The sequence below is a fragment of the Leptodactylus fuscus genome, chromosome 11 (genome assembly GCF_031893055.1).
Source record: "Leptodactylus fuscus isolate aLepFus1 chromosome 11, aLepFus1.hap2, whole genome shotgun sequence".
NCBI lineage: Eukaryota > Metazoa > Chordata > Amphibia > Anura > Leptodactylidae > Leptodactylus > Leptodactylus fuscus.
In genome coordinates, this window is record NC_134275.1 from 68335538 (window position 1) to 68357700 (window position 22163).

The following is a 22163-nucleotide window of genomic DNA, read 5'->3' on the forward strand; positions in this document are numbered from 1 at the left end:
CCCGGCAGTGGTGTGCGAGGTTTCGGGGGGCCGGGCTTAGCGGAGGTTTCGGGGGGCGGGGCTTAGCGGAGCTTTGCAAGCTCCACTTCACTGACACAGCAGCCATGCTCTGTGCTCCGTGTGCACAGCAAAGCCGGCTGCTGCCTCTGCTGTTGTAGGATGAGCTCTCCCAGCTCATCCCAGAGGCAGAGACAGCAGCTGCCATACAGAAGAGGCAGCAGCCGGCTTTGCTGTACACACGGAGCACAGAGCACGGCTGCTGTGTCAGTGAAGTGAAGCTTGCAAAGCTCCGCTAAGCCCCGCCCCGAATCCTCGCTAAGACCCGCCCCCCGAATCCTCGCTAAGCCCCGCTCACCACTTCCAGGACGAACAGCAGCACCAGCGCTGCTAGGAAGAAGGGAAAGGTAAGTATGATAACTTCCCCCCTCCCCTGCACTACACTACCTACAACCGGCAGTCATGCTGACACTCCACTAAGGAAGTGCCGGTTGTAATAAGGCACCCCCTGAAAATAAGACAGGTCCTATATTTAGGGCAACAATTTAATATAAGACACTGTCTTATTTTCGGGGAAACACGGTAGCCGTTTACATAGCCTAGGTTGGTAGTCAATATAGTGAAATGGAGAATTTGCCTTACCTGCCTCTGAAACTCCTTAATAGGATCGTATATATCCCAACCATTGTTAGGAAATCTTTCTTCACTTACAAACGCAAAGAATTGCTGGAATAAAAGAAGGAGGGGAGAAAAAAAATAAAATTAATCAGCAAGTCTCAAATAATCATCTTTTTGGTGAGAACAGCCTTCTATGGTGCCTTCTATGTATGCTTGAGGGGGCAGAGAGATGAGCTACAGATCAGGGCATTAAACATCATATCAGTCAGGTTTATCAATGAATGACACCGAGCAGCCTGCAATGTAAAAGAATACATGCACGATGCAGAAAACAAAATGCTTTCAATCTCTTACTTGTCAGACTACATTGGTTTGTCGGAAGTAACACTATACAGCACTAAGACCCTAGGGTTTGGGGTAGACTGTACATTAGGCGTACCCGCGTACTCCTTACAGATGCCTTATATGAAGTACATAGGACTCACAACACTACTAATTCTTCAACATCCATGCCTTAATAGACAACACAAGGCCGTCTGACAAATATATGTCAATTTTACAAGAAATTCTGGCAGCGTCCACAGCTCTCGTTAGAGAAAGGAATATAAAAAAAAAAAATAGTCTTGTAATCAAAGCGTTCGCGAGAGAGGAATAAGAGGGGGGGGATAATGTGTACAGAAAGCAATCTGAACAATGCGTCTACTGCTGTGCTTTGAATGACAGATTTGCTGTGATCAGTATCTTTCCCCAACACGGCAATTTCTGCACAAAGAAACATCTCCTTTACTTACAAGCGCCTAGCAATTTCTTACTGCTCCATCACTTAACACATTTAAATTAAGGTTACGCTACAAAGGGAAGGCTCTGAACGGGGCAATAAATCAATAAATGCCACAATACAAGGAAGAAAAGGGGTTAAACATGGAGCAACATATGACACAGGCAACCGTGCAATCCCAGGATCCTAGATGGGACTTGGCACAACGGTAACCCCCTAAACTCTCCCCCCCTTCCATGAGACATATATAAAGGCAGAATGCTGGAGTCAGGGTATATGTCCCCTAGATTTCTGACCTATGTGTGGTCCAGGGCAGGTCTTGAGTAGGCCTCAGCCCTAGGTGTGGGTCCTGGACTCATTATTGGGCCCATAAAAGGCTGCAGAGCCTGCACTTCATGGCAGATCCTGGGAGTGACACGGGGTGCCTGGGGCTGTCCTGACACAGAGACTGTGCTGCGCTTTGTTGATTCATAGGGCTGAAAGTAAACCACACATACAGTTAGTATGTATTGTCTAGTGAGTGCTCAGACGAGCAGGGTTTTGTTTCACATTTTTGCCTGAAGTTAAAGCTGTATTTTATTTTGCTGTTTTTGTGCCTGAAGTCAAGGTTTGTTTTTCCTAAATAAACCTGTTTTGCAACAGTTGTGTGTCCATGTCTGTGACTGGTTGGGTCCGCACCATTGCTGTGCTGCTACTGAGTTACTTTCCCCACAGCCCCTATACATATAAGAGCAACGTCAGGGAAACATGCAGGGTATAGAAGCACTTGTCAGATTTACAGATATAGGGTGTGAAAAAAGTGGAATTTCAACACCAATTCCTTCTGTTCTTAGGAGTGCTAAAGTGTTACCAGTGGTGTATGGCAATGCCTTACTCTTCTCCCCATACAGAACACTTGCACACTAAGCCAAACAGACGTGTATGGGGGGATGCTTTGGGGAGCAACTCCTGTTCTGGCAGACTTGAGCTGACCAGGTATTACATGGAGAGCCATTCATCTAAATGACCACCATGTAGTACGATGTGTTGGTTCAATATAAACCAGGACTCTGGACTATTAGCAGACTGTCCTGGTAGTCCCAATCTAAACAGAGCTGTCCCATTGTGGTATCTCCAGGGATCACTATATTGATAGCCAATTTTTAGATCATTATTGGGGACCAGTCTCTAACTTCATGGGACATGGTGCCTTTATCATTTACATCCATCCATCCATCCACATTTAATAGTGACGATATGGTATGAGAATACCAGAGAAAACTATAGACAAGGGTGGAGTTGGTTTTGGAAGAAGGAATCCATTTTGTCCCAATCCTTCACAGCCTCTTAAAATTAAAAGGGTTGTGTCTAATCCCCAAGTGTTTTGGATCCTGATTACCTAATCCACAGAATAGGTCACTAGTATCTGAATGGTGGGGAATCAATAACCAAATCCCGCAACGATCAGCTGATCCAGAAGCTGTGTGTAGTCAGAAGCAGCTATGTCCTATTCAGATTTGCAGTTCTCCGACGCCATTACTACAGAGAGGGTACACTGTAGAGGAGAGCGATTCCCGGCAGCCGGTTCAACTGATGGGTGCAGGGTCCAGTTGTCAGTTCCCCACCGATGAAATAGTAATAACCTAAATCCTCCGGATCCAAGGTCTTGGACACCCCCTTTAATAATTTTAAATACTTACCATTTACCAGAATGTAATAAAGTCACACAAAGTCAAGCCACTACCAAGAACAGTTTAGGACACCAGCCCTGCCGTCAAAACACCAGAACCCCAATGGGATCAAGTTTGACAGCTAAGCGACATTGACCTGGCTTTTCTCAAGCATCTGAATGGTTGATCTTTGAAAATAATGTCCATGTCAAAGGCTATGGGGAGGGGGCTCTCACATCAAAGCCACAAGTAGTGGCATTGCACTTTCCTAATGCAGTGGTCTCTATATTCTAGTGATGGGCGAGGAGAGGAGTGATCAGACATTGGTGGGAGATGACATACATATATACATAGACTGGTGGATTTCTGATTTACTTCTTTCCACATTAAAAAAAAAATGTTCTACAATAAAACACATCTACATCCGCCCTAATAAACCATCTACTAGAGAGAACATTGTATCCATTACAAGCCATTACCAGCGCAGGTATTGCCATAGGAGTGTATAATTACATAAGATTGCACAACGCTGATGATAGACGGCTCATAAACACAGTACGTAACGCTCATGCATCGCACCATCAGGTCTGTCCAACAGAAAATAAGCAGTTTGACATGTAAAACTAGTCTGCTCGAGACAGGACGAGTATGACTAACACACGTGGGGAGGGTGGAAGGAAACCCTGTGCACGGCTTCCTGACTCCCCAGGAGTTCACTATATAAACTCAAAGATTTGTAGCTGTCAATGATGAAGCAGTAACAGGGACCCGGTATAGGCAGAACAATGACCAAGCCTAATAGTATGTACACAGCTAACCCCAGGACTATTGGCTAGCCTTCCCGATGAACAGCCATATCTCACCAGAGACACTAATATAGCGGTGGTCAGACTATATTACAATGAATGGATAACGTCAATGAATACAATCTATTGAACCCTCAGCTCCAATATTAATGTTTTTATAGGATTCTAAACCCTAAAATAACAAACCACAAAAGCCGCTGCTAAGGTGTGAGCCTGGAAACTAGTACTAGGGCTCCATGTATACAACCAAGGGATAGCACAATGGCTCCATTTTTTTCCCCCCTATCAGTATGTCTTCGGAGTATGTGAGGAAACCCACACAAACACAGGGAGAGCATATAAACTCATTGTAGATGTTGCCCTAGGCAGGATTCGAACCCAGGACTCCAGCTACAAGGCTGCAATGCTAACCACTGAGCCACCTTGCTGCCAATGACTCAATATTTTCTTAAGGCCCCATATCAGGAGTCCGTCTAGGTGGCAAAAATCAGGACAGACCCTATTCCTATCTGTTTTGCGGCCTGGGTCCATGGATGACACACTGATATCATTTATCAGCATCCTGTGCTGGTTTCTTTCACACGCGTAGACGTCTCATCAGTGAAGAGGAGGCGGCAGCGGGAGCAGCGGCGAGGTGGTAAGTAAAAGAACTTTTTGTTTGTTTGTTGGCTTTATAATAGGCCGCTGCTTGCTGGAGTATCCCCAGTAGGTAGCGGCCTATTTATCAACCTACCCAGACCTACTTACCGTCACCCCTGCTTCCCCTTGTACTATAGGCCACAAAGGGCGGTAGTGAATAGGCCCAGGTCCAGGCCGCGATCCCACTACCACTATTATTATACTCGGGGGGAGGGTCTTTTCAGACCCTCGAGTATAATCGGAGCCCCAGGGGAGGTGAGAGAAAACAAACAGTTTTACTCACCTCTCTGGGATCTGATGTTACTCCTAGGAGGCTTCGGGCCAATATGGTAATGTCCCAGACGTCATGTGGTCTGGGATATTACCATATACCATATAGGCCAAAGCCTGTGCTAGCTGTACCATATAGGTCCGAAGCCTGTGCTAGTAGTAATAGCCTGTTACTGCTAGCACAGGCTTTGGGCCTGTATGGTACTGCTAGCATTTTCCTCCCTCAGCTATACTAGAGTCAATACGTTTACCCAGTTTTTTGTGGTAAAATTAGGGGGAGGGGGAGTCAGCATATACTCGAGTATATATGGTATATCAGATTAAAAAAGAAAAAACAAGGATGGAACTGTCCAAGTTTGTAAATGGGAAAATAAATAAAAGTTGAAGTAATCTCTTAAATGAAGAGAACATTCTCCCTTAAAAAAAAAAAAAAAAAAAAAGAAATTATATATATATATATATATATATATATATATATATATATATATATATATACACACACACATACACTCACCGGCCACTTTATTAGGTACACCATGCTAGTAACGGGTTGGACCCCCTTTTGCCTTCAGAACTGCCTCAATTCTTCGTGGCATAGATACAACAAGGTGCTGGAAGCATTCCTCAGAGATTTTGGTCCATATTGACATGATGGCATCACACAGTTGCCGCAGATTTGTCGGCTGCACATCCATGATGCGAATCTCCCGTTCCACCACATCCCAAACATGCTCTATTGGATTGAGATCTGGTGACTGTGGAGGCCATTGGAGTACAGTGAACTCATTGTCATGTTCAAGAAACCAGTCTGAGATGATTCCAGCTTTATGACATGGCATTGCATTATCCTGCTGAAAGTAGCCATCAGATGTTGGGTACATTGTGGTCATAAAGGGATGGACATGGTCAGCAACAATACTCAGGTAGGCTTTGGCGTTGCAACGATGCTCAATTGGTACCAAGGGGCCCAAAGAGTGCCAAGAAAATATTCCCCACACCATGACACCACCACCACCAGCCTGAACCGTTGATACAAGGCAGGATGGATCCATGCTTTCATGTTGTTGACGCCAAATTCTGACCCTACCATCCGAATGTCGCAGCAGAAATCGAGACTCATCAGACCAGGCAACGTTTTTCCAATCTTCAATTGTCCAATTTCGATGAGCTTGTGCAAATTGTAGCCTCAGTTTCCTGTTCTTAGCTGAAAGGAGTGGCACCCGGTGTGGTCTTCTGCTGCTGTAGCCCATCTGTAGCCTCAAAGTTCGACGTACTGTGCGGCGTTCAGAGATGCTCTTCTGGCTACCTTGGTTGTAACGGGTGGCTATTTGAGTCACTGTTGCCTTTCTATCAGCTCGAACCAGTCTGGCCATTCTCCTCTGACCTCTGGCATCAACAACGCATTTCCGCCCACAGAACTGCCGCTCACTGGATGTTTTTTCTTTTTCGGACCATTCTCTGTAAACCCTAGAGATGGTTGTGCGTGAAAATCCCAGTAGATCAGCAGTTTCTGAAATACTCAGACCAGCCCTTCTGGCACCAACAACCATGCCACGTTCAAAGGCACTCAAATCACCTTTCTTCCCCATACTGATGCTCGGTTTGAACTGCAGGAGATTGTCTTGACCATGTCTACATGCCTAAATGCACTGAGTTGCCGCCATGTGATTGGCTGATTAGAAATTAAGTGTTAACAAGCAGTTGGACAGGTGTACCTAATAAAGTGGCCGGTGAGTGTATATCTATATATACACACACTGTATAAAAAAGAAAGCATAAGGTTAAAATTTTCCAACTCGGAATTTTTTATTTTTTTATCCTAAAAAACAAAAAAAAACAAAAAAAACAAAACAAAAAAACAACAACAACTAAAGATAACGATCATGAAGTCATGGGAACTCGTAGTTATATGCGGTCACTTTTTGATATTATTTATATATTAAAAAAAAATTAAGAAGCCTTGGAATATATTACAAGACAGAAGTAAAAACAACCATGGTGACAATCCACCCACTCCCAAGGACAGAGCCATTACAACACGGCCAGATGACTCGCTTACAATCTTACTTTAGAGCTACACGCACGAACATTTCCAGAAAGTGAACTGTGAAAATAGCGGTCAGGGTATAATGGAGGAGCCGGCTGAACTGAAACAGAAAAGCCATTTGTCTTGGTCAACTGGGAAGATGCCGGACAAGGTTATACACATCAAAATTCAGCACAGTTCATCAGAAGAAACCTGCTGGAGGAGGAAGAAATGTTTATTTAGCTGGACACATAACTGACATATAGTGACTACAGCTTCTTGGCAAAAATGTGGCCCAGGCGCCGAACTTATAAATAGGATACTGGAATGTGGTTACGCAACGTGATTTTTACGTGAGCCTCTTGCAATGCCATGAATAAAAAATCAGCACATTACACAAAAATGCTATATACAATGCAAGTGCCCAGTCCACGGTGTAATAATATTAAAGGTACATCCACAAGGCAATAATATACATTGAAAAAGTATGATAGCCATGGCTCCACAGCAAAAATATAGAAGCCTCCATTTACCGCTGCGAGCCGGTGGACTGACTGGACCCATTCAAGGAGAGATTTACTGTGCACTGAAAAAAAAAACAAAACGGGCGACAATCCCTGATAATGGTGCTTCAGTGTTGGCATTTTTAGGCCCCATGTGCATGAGATTTCAGTCCATACATGGGCCGGCGTACCTGGCTCAGACCCAGTCCAGGGACTCATGACATCGTAATGATCTAGTCTCTGCCTTCTCATGGCTCTGATATCCTATACTACATACAGGACAGAACAGTGAAGCCACCGCCAGGCCCAGACTCCTAGCACTATAGAGCACTAGGATACAAGGAGTCCTGTCTCCTGACTGAGCTCACGCTGGGAAATCGAGTTGATGTACAGACCAGAATGTCTAAATTAACACGTAACAAGTCATCAAACCACCAAAGAATCTAATGGGCATTAACATTAGTACAATCACCGTCCGAGTCAGGGCCGTGTTGGCGGAGTCTGGGCAACCCGGGGAGCCTAATATTTCCTCTGATCACATGACCTGAGGGTTGTGATGTTGCCAGAACCCCAAAGTCCATCAAAAGAATTCTGCCGAATCAGTTAGGTAAATAAATACTGCTTGGACAACTCCTATAAGGTGGAAGCCCCACGTTGCAAAAAACAGTGTTTTGCCATACCTGTAAAATAAAGGAGATTCTGGCTAATCCCATCCACACATTGCAGGAAAAAAACCTCAGCGGAAAAACTGCTTTTTCAAAAACGCCCACGTTTTCTAAAATGGCAGTATGTCAATTATACCTGCGGAAATGGTGGAGTTTTCTGTATAGCTATAAGGGAAGAAAGTCCACAGAGGAAATCTCTGCAAAAATACTTAAAAACGCTGCGGGACGCAACTAGGTTTTTTTTATGAAGCTTCTTTAGGCTGAGGCCACACGGTGCGGAAACGCAGCTTTTTTTTGTTGCAGATTTTGTTGCGTTTTTTTGAGCCAAAGCCACGAATGGCTACAAATGGAATTGGAAATATATAGAAAGCTCTTAAACTTCTAACTTCTGTTCAGTCTAGTCCTGGCTTTGGCTCAAAAAAATGCAACAAAAAAAAAGCTGCGTTTCCGCAATGTGGGGCCCCAGCCTTATGCGGCTTTTTGCTACATGGGCTGAGCCTAAAGTAGCCTAAAGCTTTACTGCTGATGTCAATGACTATCATCCATTTATGAAGGAGTTGCAGTCAGAGTTGGGTTATGGCCTACTCTTACTGACTCATTATTTCATATATAAGGGCAACCTTTACTGACTGCTAATAAAAATTCCTTGTACTGAGCTCTGAAGCAAGGGGATGGGCAGCCCTGGGAGTAGCAAAGCCTACTGAAAAGCAATGATTACTTCCAGTGCTATTGAATGAAATTCCATTGAGCTTCCCCAGGCTCTGCGATACCGGCACCTGCCCAGGTCAGTTGGATGCTGACACAGGCCCTGTCAGTAATCACAAAAACTGGGTCCAGGGTCCCCAACTGAATTGAGTGATACTACACAGGTGCTCATTTCAATCGCTATGGCACGGATAGCCAACATTTAGCCATCAGCAGTTTCATAGACTTTGAACAGAGGGGCGGTGTGCATATCTGATAGTCGCTCTATACAGACGGGGAGGACACAGGACTAGAGATGAGCAAACACTGTTCGGATCAGCCGTTCCAAACAGCACACTCCCATAGAAATGAATGGAAGCACCTGGCACGTACACTTTGCCGGTGGCCGGTGGCCATGCCAGCTGCTTCCATTCATTTCTATGGGAGCGTGCTGTTCGGAACGGCTGATCCGAACAGTGTTCGCTCATCTCTACACAGGACCCAGTTATTGTGACTTGTGAGGTCCCATGAGGGATACTTCCAGCATTGAGGCACCTGCTCAGTTATGCAACCCAGTTATATCCTTGGCCACCTTATGTCACTCTATACCACCTTATCTGCAAGGGGAAAAATAAAAAATAATCAGGCAGATGAACATCTGAACAGAGCTGTAAACCGGCATTATCTCTGCATGCAAATCAACCTAGATTAACAAAGGAATTGTATTACTGCAAGGTCAGCAGCAGCGGAGGAAGTGAATTCCTCTTTAGATCACATCCACTGGCAAATATGCATTTGGCATTACAATATCGCTCAGGTCCAGCACCACCAGCTACTAAAACGCTGTCAGTCAAAATGAGTTCCATCTTCTGGGACTGCGAATCTTCATATGTGGGTTAATTACTAAAGCATTAACTACATAGGCAAGCTTAATAAGGAAACATAACTCATAATAGCGCGCACCGTACTGCGGACAGGAGAGACCGCAAACATCACCACGTAATGCTCCGCGCTCATACAATAGCACAACTCTATAAAAATCAGCAGGGTCAATGAGGAGCGCAGCGGCAGCTTAGGAGGGGCTCACATCAGCGACTAGTCACACAATACTTGTGGCAGAATTGGATTCTACCGCAAACGTGTCGTAGGAGGAGTAATGGATCTGCAAGAGTATAAGCCGTATTCAAGAGGGAATTTCTGTGCCTGATAAACTGCTGGTAGGCTACTTATTGGGATAATTCCCAGGGCCAAGACTAAAATCTGCATGAAAATGATCACACGTGTGAACAGGGTTGCAATAACACTTAGCACATGTGTGTGATAGAAAACACTTGGAGATTTAGGAAAGATTCACACTGCTTTGTGGCTTTGCAATTTGTGCCTTAAAGGGTTTGTCCAGGAGAAATTATACTTTCTGTGAAGGCTGGGAAGGTGAAAAATTACAAAACATATTAATATATATATATATATATATATATATATATATATATATATATATATATATATTGGAAGTCACTTGCATACGTCTCCGGTGACGTCCCGGGTTCCTTTCCTTAGGCCGTTGATTGGCCTCAGCAGTCGCTTCCAATGGAAAAGCTCTGTGACACCACGACACTGCAAAGCAGCCAGTCACACCACAGCACCACAACAGGTTAGTGTGTGTGTGTGTGTGTGTGTGTGGGGGTTATTTTTCATCTTCCCTAGCCGCAATACTAAAATTTCCCCGCCAACCTCCTGTTTCCAAATTTATTTCAATAGCAGTATTTAAAAAACAGCGCTGCAGGCAAAGCCAATTTTGGAGTTGGTTTTTATACATAAAAAAAAAAAAAAGCAAAAAAAAAAAAAACAACACCTTTTTATGTAACAAGTTGTAGTAGTTTGTCTTTTCTTTTTAGCCAAACTTAAGTGAATGAAAGCGAAATATGAAAACTGCAGTGGTTTTTCCCCCCCCCCCCCAAAAAAAACTGCAATGTGTGAAACCGCCCATATACTTCTGTCCAGCCACCGAGTTGGGTTTTACAAGTGTGCAAAATGGACTGTGCCATTTTCACAGCCTATGAAGGGAATGAGATGTATGATTGGAAATTTTAGTATAGCTTCACCTGTCGGGTGTCTGAGGACCAGAGCAACGAGACAAGGACCACTACCCCAGCGCACACCAACGTTGATCCACGGAGCCCATTTACTATAGAAGAATGCGCTGGGTGTCTGTTGTAAACTGAAATTGCCAAACTATAAAAAAAATAAATAAATTTGGATTTGCAGAACTTTTCTGTCCGACTGCAGTCACTGCAATGGATTGGCCAAAGAATATGAAGCGAGTCCCCAGAAGATGGCTGCCATCATGTATTTCCCTAAGGTCTGGTATTTTCAGTCTAAACCGTAAATCCCTCCACAAGCGATGGCTCAGTTTTCAGTAGAGTTTACTACAGTTATATCATTGTGACATTAAGAAGTGAAATGTAAAAGCAGATACTACCTTCATCTTCTGTATTTCAGCTGGTTTTACAAAGTCATTTAATAAAAAACATTATTATTATTATTTTATTATGCTTACTTATATAGTGCCATCATATTCCGCAGCGCTTTACAGATATTGTCAGTCACTGTCCCGTATAGGGCTCACATTCTACTTTCCCTATCAGCATGTCTTTGGTGTGTGGGAGGAAACTGGATACTCAGAAAACCCATGCAAACACGGGGAGAACACAAACTCCTTGCAGATGTTGCCCTTGGCAGGATTTGAACCAAGGACCCCAGTACTGCAAGGCTGCAGTGCTAACCACTGAGCCACCATGCAGTGCACCGGCATCCGGTCACGGCATTCTGCTCCGGAGTAGGCCCAAATGAATGGGCCAAGTCGGGAGGGGACGTCACAAAGCGGACATCCGCCTTGAAGAAAGGGCAGCTCGCTTGAAATGACCGGCTCACAATCATTTCAATGGGAGGCTTTTTTTGGTCAAGATTTTGACACAGATTCCACGTCAAAATCCTGACAAAAAAACAAAACAAAAAAAAAAAACATCTGAATCTGGCTTAAAAGTTACAGTTTGCTTGTATATTCCCATAAAAGGGGGGAGGGAGGTATTAGCCAAGTGAAAGACAACATGCTATGAAGTGCTTTTATTCATATCAATACCGGCCACGTCTTACAAGAATGACCTATAGGGTGTTGCTTCTGAGAGAGAGTTAGGTTTCATGCACATACAGTTTGTGGCCCCAAGGATGTACTGATGCTCTGTTCCAATATTTTATAGGATCTGCTCTATAAACATCAGAACGGACTTGGTCGTGTGTTTGACGCCTGTGTGTTTTCGCCATGTGCCGTCATAGGAGACATTATAGCAGCTAGTTTCCACCCGCTCAGGCACAAGTGAAGACTAGCGATAGACCCTGCAGGGGGAAAGACTGCTAAATTGAGCAGAATACAAGATATATGGCCAGAAACAGTGTCACCCCTCATGCACATACTGCAGCTATTCTACTAAACCTACCACAAGTCTATGTTATGACCTCACTAGCCATCAGCATAGAAAGTATCAGTATGGGGGAGGTATATTACTTACATAATGAGTGGACATATTGTTTTATGACATCTAGTGGTGTTTTTCTGCTCCCGATCCTCAGTCATGTTCTTTTTTTTAATTATACCGTTCTAAGCTTATTGAGATATTGAGTTTATAGTGTAATTTTAGCTTTGGTGACACTGGGTCTGTGGTGGGGACAAGCGCTTTTCCTAGCAATGACAACAACTATGTGGCAAACCTGGCATGAAATACATTATTCATAAATTCAACTTTCAGCAGGTTTTGTTAAAGGGTAACAGTCTCTAAATAATGGATTGTGACACCGGAGAGCGTCTTATTTATACACCAGGCGGCACTATTTATAGCACTGCAGGTATATAACACATTATTAATACCCAGGTCAGATGTCCCGCCTCGGATCTGTAATACTTCTCGCTCCCTTCAGTGTGATACCAGTTAATGCCCCTTTCATGACAGGTAAGTGTAGACGGCACAATATACCGTACATTACAACCCTGTCACTCCGCAGAACTCTCCCAGGAGGATTAAGGATTAGAACAGCCTTGAGTGGCTTTTCCCATCAATAATAGCCTACTCAAGTCAAGCATGCATTACTCTCTTCAACAATACCATGCCCTTTATTTAGATCTTTTCTTAGCTCGGCTGTATCGCTCGGTGGATGTACAAAGAAAGTCGCACTTGAGACTGGAGTACAGTCGGTCGGTATCGGACTACTGCATTGTGATGCTTAAATCTGAAACCTCAATGTAATATGCAGTATAAAGAAAGATTGGAAAGGAAGCTTAAGTCACTCCTTAAAGGGAATTTATCAGCTTATGTTATGCTACAGTGCAGTAAGGCAGCACGTTATGGCTACAAGTCTGTATACTTAGTAGCCAAACGGCACAAAAAAATAATAGAACACGCTGGACACGTGTTTGCAGGATATAGCTACTGATTTAGTCATGTCCTCGGACCTCAGGAGCCATATATACCCATAGACTGATGCGCTCTGCTGAATCCCCCACTGGTATATTTGGAATGGGATATGAAGGAGAGAAAAAATATTGGTGCTGTTACTTTTGGCTTTAGATACAATTGTACTTTCAAGTAAGTGGTGGAGAATCGCCCAATTTACAGTACACTTCAAGTGGGAGATCTCCACCGATCATCATTATTGTATCGATGGCTTCAGAAACTGAACATATCAGCTTGGGATTCAGCCTATGGGTATATATATATATATATATATATATATATATACATACACACAAACACATGTACAAGATCATTGCTACTGATGCATGTCATAAATGTATTAAGTAACAACTAGGAAAATGTCTATTTGTCACCAAACCCACCAATAAAACTGAGCGTCAACTAGGCTGATCCGACATCAGTCAGCGACTACGGAGGAAAATGATAGAAATTCGAAATGATAGCATTATCAGCCTCTTACCAAACCATGTGAAAGAGGAAAAGCGTGTCTGCTCAGATCTTCAAATATCTGTTTTCTGCTGTGAGTTTCCTGTTTCAGAGCAAAACGCAGGTTTCTCATGTCCTAAAGTGCAAAACGATACAAATAAATCAATGCATCACAAATATAAATAGTACCCGGTGTATAAGACTTGTACTTCTTTATATACGATGAAAAATTGTGGAACATGGATTCATATCACACCATTGCAACAGCGTTTCAGATTGGTGGGTGACTTCTGGCACCCCTGCTGATCAGCTGCCGAGCTGTTCTCATTGCTTAGTACACCTGCACCACCTAGACTTAGTAGCAGCACTGCACAATTTTTGCAGCTTCATTCAAGTAAATGGGGCAAAGATGCAGTTTCACAAGTCTATCAGTAGGGGCGCCAAGAGTAGGAGCCCAACCCATTGATGAGGTTGTTCACAGGTTATTCCACAAAGCATATTCCTCGTCTAGTCATAAGATAGCTGATCAGTGGGTGTCTTACTGTTCAGCCCCCACCAATGAGAACAGGGGACATTATGAATGTAGTCAGGCTGTAAGTAGGAGCGCCCCTGCTGGATGGGACACATACCTGCTCCCATTCACTTCAATGAGAGTGTCAGAGATAACCAAAGTACAGTACTATCTCCGACACTCCCATTGAAGTGCATTATGTCCAGAGGGGTTAAACCCACATTAAACCCAGCTTCATTCACAGCAGGGGGTAAATGGTGAAGGCCAATGATGTGTTTTTTTTGTTTTTTAGATCTGCCAGAGTCAGCCATAATAAAATAGTTCACTCATACAAGCACCATTTAACACAAAGGCACGCAGCACAGCTGCCATACTTACTTTGCAGGTTATATCCAGTCCATAGGAATTTTCACCCCTACTAGTAGCGCCACCCATCTTTTCAATCCTTGCAATAACACCAAGAGGAACTTCAAACACAATTAACTGCTCCTAAAAAAAAAAAAGAAAAAGAAAAAAAAAAAAAGACATAATATATATAAATATTCACTTATTAATTCTTCATTTCAAGATTGTTCTATGTAAAACTCTATAGACGCAAGCAACACTCCAGTACAGATAATAGGGATGATGGAGAACATATCTGGTTCTGGTTAAAGGGACTTGACCATTTTATCTGAAGTCTACAAATGTGAAGGAAACAGCAATATGAGCATTTACTAATATAGTGGAGTAGGCCATTAGCACTGCTGTTCTTAGCCAAGCAAAGATGCCCCTTGTGTATTAGAGTCAGATCCATTTTACAATGCTGGTCCCAACATGGCTACTTGTGGAGAGCCGCCTCACCAGACCAGTCTATCCATGACCTTCATTGAATAACACTCTGCACGACATAGGCAACTAGAATATATATATACCGAGACACTGAGTGTTGTAGTATAAGAAGATCTGCAATATAGCTTACTAATTAAGAATGCTTTGTTCTCCATTTATAAGACAGAATTACTTCTAACATAGAAGTCTATGGAAAGAGAATGTAGGAAACTGCTGGAAAGGACACACACATATTGCTACTTTTACGCTCTGATGCATTGTAACTAAAGCCTGGTTTACATCTATGTTCGATAATCCGTTCAGGGAGTCTATATGGGGACCCCCCAAAACGGAATACGGAACGCACTGGCAAGCAGTGAAAGCACACGGACCCCATAGACTATAATGGGGCCCGTGTGATTCCCGCACGAGTCATGCGGACATGAAAGTAGATCATGAAGCACTTTCCTGTCCACATGTTCCGTGTGGACACTGCGCAGAAAGCACACGGACCCTGTTATAGTCTATGGGGTCCGTGTGCTTTCAAAAGCTCACCACTTGCCAATGCGTTCGGTATTCCGTTCGGGGAGGCTCCCGAACGCAGATGTGAACCAGGCCTAAGATAACGCTATTGACTCTACTATATCTATTAAGACAACACTGTCACTGTACAGAATGAGGCAAAAACTCAACTACTAACTGGCAGCAGCCGATTCCTCTCCCCTCCCCATAGACTTCTGTGTGTAAGGCTGGATACAGACACAAGAGATACAACAGATGAGAGTGAGTGAAGAGAGAAGGGAAAACGGCCTGGTAAGTGAAAAAGGAAACCTATGTATATAATAAGATATATTACAAAGTTTCTTCTATTAACCTGAACTATTCATTGCAGGTGCACTTTAACCACATGAGGACCGCCGTACGTAAATTTACGGCCTCATGTGATGGTACCTAAAGACCGGACTATTGTCGAAATACGTCCGGTCTTTAGGTGCCATTTTAGAGCAGATCGCGCCCCCCCCTGGTAACAGTCCCGCCCCTACCTCTAGCCCGGGACTTGGTGAAGATGCCGGGGACCGATCTGATTGGTCCCCGGTCATGTGATCGCTGTGACAGCAAGTCACAGCGATCTCTTTTATTTACAGTATAGCCAGCGTCTTAAGTCTCCTCCCTCTCCTCTTCTCCTTACACATTGTTACTTTGTGAGGAGAAGAGAAGAAGGAGAGAGACTTGAGACATTGCTTGCTAAAAAACACCCCTATACACACTTTCCACTGCCCGATCCTGCCCCCAAACCCATCGATCCCCTAATTCCTAATCCCCTATCCCCAGATCTATATATAGATCATATATATATATATAAAAAAATAAATATATATATATATATCTGTGTATATCAGAGCTAGATAGGGAGATATATATATATATACCCACCATATAGGTATATATATATATTTCTGTCACTTGTATAGCGCTAACATATTCTGTGGCGCTTTACAGAAAGTGTCAGTCACCGTACCCTATAGGGCTCACAATAAATTGCTCTCTAGCACCATATATATATATATCTACCGTATAAATTTTAGATATATATATATACATATATATATATACCCGCCATATAGGTATATATATATATATATCTGTGACTTGTATAGCGCTAACATATTCTGCGGCGCTTTACAGCCACTCTACCAAAGAGGGCTCACAATAATCAGCTCTCTAGCACTATATATATATCTACCGTATAAATTTTAGATAGATATATATATACATATATATATATACCCACCATATAGGTATATATATATATCTGTGACTTGTATAGCGCTAACATATTCTGCGGCGCTTTACAGCCACTCTACCAAAGAGGGCTCACAATAATCAGCTCTCTAGCACTATATATATATCTACCGTATAAATTTTAGATAGATATATATATACATATATATATATATATATATACCCGCCATATAGGTATATATATATATCTGTGACTTGTATAGCGCTAACATATTCTGCGGCGCTTTACAGCCACTCTACCAAAGAGGGCTCACAATAATCAGCTCTCTAGCACTATATATATATCTACCGTATAAATTTTAGATAGATATATATATACATATATATATATACCCGCCATATAGGTATATATATATATCTGTGACTTGTATAGCGCTAACATATTCTGCGGCGCTTTACAGCCACTCTACCAAAGAGGGCTCACAATAATCAGCTCTCTAGCACTATATATATATCTACCGTATAAATTTTAGATATATATATACATATATATATACCTGCCATATAGGTATATATATATCTGTGACTTGTATAGCGCTAACATATTCTGCGGCGCTTTACAGCCACTCTACCAAAGAGGGCTCGCAATCAGTGACATTATGGCGAGGAGGTTTTATACTAGTGAGGAGGCATACGCCATTCTTTGGTCAGATGCATCAGATGCGTCTGACACTGAAACATTTGCAGACAATGAAAATGACAATACAAGTGTCATTTCAGATGTGTCTTCAGGAGACGTTCTCCCTGATGACATTGACTCTTCAGATGGTGAAGGTGCCGGAACTAGCAGTGCGGCAGCACACAGTGACACTTTCCCACTAATTGATGTGCGTTCCCTCCAGTGGGCACCTGCTCCATCTTTTGCCCCTAGAGTCCACCCATTTACTGCATCTCCTGGCATAACAGTGGATGATTCCCAGTTTACCCACATGAATTATTTTAGTTTATTCATAAGCGACGACCTCCTCAATGACATTGTCCTTCAAACAAATTTATATGCCACCCAGTACATAACCCAAAAACCTTCCTCTGCCCATGCCAAAGATTGGACACCCACAGATCTGGTGGAAATGAAAAAATTTTGGGGCCTCACCCTAAATATGGGTATTGTAAAAAAGCCCTCAATCAGATCATATTGGTCAAAAAGTCCCGCACAGTCAACCCCAATATATTCGGCAGTCATGTCCAGGCTTCGCTATGAGCGACTAATGAGGTTCCTTCACTTCAGTGATAATTCACAGGCCCCCCCAAGTGATGATCCAAACCGTGATCGGTTATTCAAACTGAGACCCCTCATAAATTATTTGAACCACTCCTTTTTACAACATTACACCCCAGAGCAAAACGTCAGTGTGGACGAATCCCTCCTTAGTTTTCACGGTAGACTGAGCTTTCGCCAATATCTCCCTTCCAAACGGGCAAGATATGGCATAAAGCTATATAAGCTTTGCGAAAGCAGTTCTGGCTACACCGCCGCCTTCAGAATATATGAGGGACGAGATAAAAAAATTAATTCCCCAGGATGCCCCCCAAATTTTCCCATCAGTAGTAAAATAGTGGTGGAGATAATGCAGCCCCTGCTACACAAAGGGTACCACTTGTATTGTGACAACTTCTATTCAGGTGTGGCCCTATTTAGACACTTGCATTGTGCAAGCACAGGAGCATGTGGAACCATGCGCAAAAACCGAATTGGTTTTCCGCAGCAGCTAGTGGGGAAGGGCATACAAAAGGGGGAGTCCTGTTCTTATTCTTGTGAGGAGCTGTTGGCGGTGAAATACAGAGATAGGAGAGATGTCTATTTGTTGAGCACAATACACCCCACAGGAACAGTGGCAGTGAGGGAAAGAGGGGCAACAGCAGACAAGCATAAGCCAATAAGTGTGTCCGAGTATAACAAACACATGGGGGGGGTGGATTTAAGTGATCAAATCTTACAGCCCTATCTAGTAAAAAGAAAAACCAAAACCTGGTATAAAAAAGTGGCCATCTACCTAATACAAATTGGAATCCAAAATGCCTTTTTACTTTATAAAAAGAAGGGAGGCACCGACAAATATCTGGATTTCCAGGAAAAAATAATTCACAACCTCCTTTTTGACCCTCAGGACCCCATAGAGACCCCCCAGTCTGAAGATGTCAAACGACTCACTGAAAGGCATTTTATTAGTCTACTTCCCTCCACAACAACACGAGCTAACGCGCAAAAAAAATGCCGTGTCTGCACCAAAAATGGGCGACGCAGAGATACCCGTTACCATTGTCCCTCATGCCCCTCAAAACCAGGCCTGTGTATTGTCCCTTGCTTTGAGAGATACCACACTGTTCTTCATTATTAGATCTCTTCCCCAGAAAATTCCATTTCTAATTTTGTGATTGCCACCAAGCCCCATCTTTTGCATAAACCTGCAAATTCCTATTGTTATAAACTCTAAATTCCCTAAATTATACCCCTAGATGAATACATTGGGGAACAAAAATACTAATTACATTTTTTTGCATCTTTTTCAACATTTCACAAAAAATCTGGATACTCTAAGAAGATGCTAAAGCACTTATTGAATACCTGCAAACTATTCTAGCAAAATCTGGCCTACAAAATCCAATTAGCGCTCCATCCGTTCTGAGAGCGACCGTGTGCCCGTACATTCGGGTACCAGCACATATGGGGTATTGTCACGTTCGGGAGAAATTGGGTAACAAAATGTGGGGTGCAATTTCTCCTTTAACCCCTTGTGGAAATGCAAAATTTGGGGTAAAGCAACATTTTATAGCAAAAAATGTCATTTTCCCATTTGCTGGGCCAATTCTGTGAAACAACTGTAGGGTCAAAGTGCTCAATATACCCCTTGATAAATTCCTTGAAGGGTCTAGTTTCCAAAATGGGGTGATATTTTGGGGGTTTCCACTGTTTTGGCACTTTGGGGGCTCTGCAAAAGGGACATGATGCCTGCAAACTATTCTAGCAAAATCTGGCCTACAAAATCCAATTAGCGCTCCATCCGTTCGTACATTAGATTACCAGCACATATGGGGTATTGTCACGTTCGGGAGAAATTGTGTAACAAAATGTGGGTGCAATTTCTCCTTTAACCCCTTGTGGAAATGCAAAATTTTGGGTTAAAGCAACATTTTATAGCAAAAAATGTCATTTTCCAATTTGCTGGGCCAATTCTGTGAAACTCCTGTAGGGTCAAAGTGCTCACTATACCCCTTGATAAATTCCTTGAAGGGTCTAGTTTCCAAAATGGGGTCATATTTTGGGGGTTTCCACTGTTTTGGCACCTTGGGAGCTCTGCAAATGGGACATGGTGCCTGAAAAGTATTCTAGCAAAATCTGGCCTACAAAATCCAATTAGCGCTCCATCCGTTCTGAGAGCGACCATGTGCCCGTACTTTACGGTAACAGCACATATGTGGTATTGTCGTGTTCGGGAGAAATTGTGTAACAAAATATGGGGTGTAGTTTCTCCTTTAACCCCTTGTAAAGATGAAAAATTTGGGGCTACAGTAACATTTTATTATGAAAAAAGTAATTTTTCATTTTCACGTCTAAATGGTAAATAAATCTGTGAGACACCTGTAGGGTCAAAGGGCTCACTATACCCCTTGATAAATTCCTTGAGGGGTCTAGTTTCCAAAATGGGGTCACATTTGGGGGGTTTCCACTATTTTGGCACCTTGGGAGCTCTGCAAATGGGACATGGTGCCTGCAAACTATTTTATCAAAATCTGGCCTACAAAATCCAATTAGCGCTCCATACGTTCTGAGAGCGATCGTGTGCCCGTACATTAGGGTACCAGCACATATGGGGTATTGTTGTGTTCGGGAGAAATTGTGCAACAAAATATGGGGTGCAGTTTCTCCTTTAACCCCTTGTAAAGATGAAAAATTTGGGGCTACAGTAACATTTTATTACAAAAAAAGTCATTTTTCATTTTCACGTCTAAATGGTAAATAAATCTGTGAGACATCTGTAGGGTCAAAGGGCTCACTATACCCCTTGATAAATTCCTTGAGGGGTCTAGTTTCCAAAATGGGGTCACATTTGGGGGGTTTCCACTATTTTGGCACCTTGGGAGCTCTGCAAATGCGACATGGTGCCTGAAAAGTATTCTAGCAAAATCTGGCCTACAAAATCCAATTAGCGCTCCATCCGCTCTGAGAGCGACCGTGTGCCCGTACATTTGGGTACCAGCACATATGGGGTATTGTTGTGTTCGGGAGAAATTGTGCAACAAAATATGGGGTGCAGTTTCTCCTTTAACCCCTTGTAAAGATGAAAAATTTGGGGCTACAGTAACATTTTATTACAAAAAAAGTAATTTTTCATTTTCACGTCTAAATGGTAAATAAATCTGTGAGACACCTGTAGGGTCAAAGGGCTCACTATACCCCTTGATAAATTCCTTGAGGGGTCTAGTTTCCAAAATGGGGTCACATTTGGGGGGTTTCCACTATTTTGGCACCTTGGGAGCTCTGCAAATGGGACATGGTGCCTGCAAACTATTTTATCAAAATCTGGCCTACAAAATCCAATTAGCGCTCCATCCGTTCTGAGAGCGATTGTGTGCCCGTACATTAGGGTAACAGCACTTATGGGGTATTGTCGTGTTCGGAAGAAATTGTGCAACAAAATGTGGGGTGCATTTCCTCTTTTAACTCTTAGTAAATGTGTAAATTCTAGGGCTAAATGAATATATTAGTGATAGGAATTGAAAAATGTAAATTTGACCTCCATTTTGTTTTAATTGCTGTGAAATGCTGAAAGGGTTAAAAAACTTTCTACCTGCTGTTTTGGATTCTTTCAGGAGTGCAGTTTTTAGAATGGGGTGACTTATGGGGTTTTTTATTACAGAGGCCTTTCAAGTTCCCTTCTGAACTGAACTGGTCCCTTGAAAAATGTGTTTTGGAAATATTCTTGAAAATTTTGAAAATTACTGCTTGATTTGTAAGCCTTATAATATCTGAAAAAAATTAAAGAGTGATTAAAATTTGATTGCTACATAAATGAAAGACATGGTTAATTATATTTATGAAAAAATTTGGGTGGTATGACTTTCTATTTGAAAGACATGCAATTTCAAAGTTTGAAAACTGCATTTTTTTCCAAATTTTCGCCAAATTTCATATTTTTTAATAATCAAAGACATAACATACCGACCAAAATTTACTACTGACATGAAGTACAAGGTGTTACGAAAAAACAATCTCAGAATCACTTGTCTATGTTAAAGCGTCTCAAAGTTATTGCCATTTAAAGTGACACATGTCAGTTTTGAAAAAAAAGGCCTGGTCTTTAACATACTTTTGGGCTCGGTCCTTAACCGGTTAAATAAGATGGATATTCTCATCATAGACATCATATCCACAAGAGGTGTCATACATATCCTACAGGTGCGTGTCCCAAATGTGGGACCTGCACCTATTTCCACCCTGGCAGGGAACAGA

At 42.6% G+C, this 22163-nt stretch overlaps 1 protein-coding gene across 2 annotated transcripts in view; it reads right to left on the reverse strand.

Annotated features, from left to right (window-relative positions):
• The window catches only part of MTM1 (myotubularin 1), a 56021-nt gene that overhangs the window by 18107 nt on the left and 15751 nt on the right, over nucleotides 1–22163 (reverse strand). For both annotated transcript variants that reach the window (XM_075260662.1, XM_075260663.1), the window contains 3 exons: nucleotides 14477–14587; nucleotides 13622–13723; nucleotides 640–723 (listed from right to left, as the gene is read on the reverse strand). In XM_075260662.1, coding sequence (XP_075116763.1) covers nucleotides 640–723; nucleotides 13622–13723; nucleotides 14477–14587 — 297 coding nt within the window. The remainder of the gene's footprint in view (nucleotides 1–639; nucleotides 724–13621; nucleotides 13724–14476; nucleotides 14588–22163) is intronic.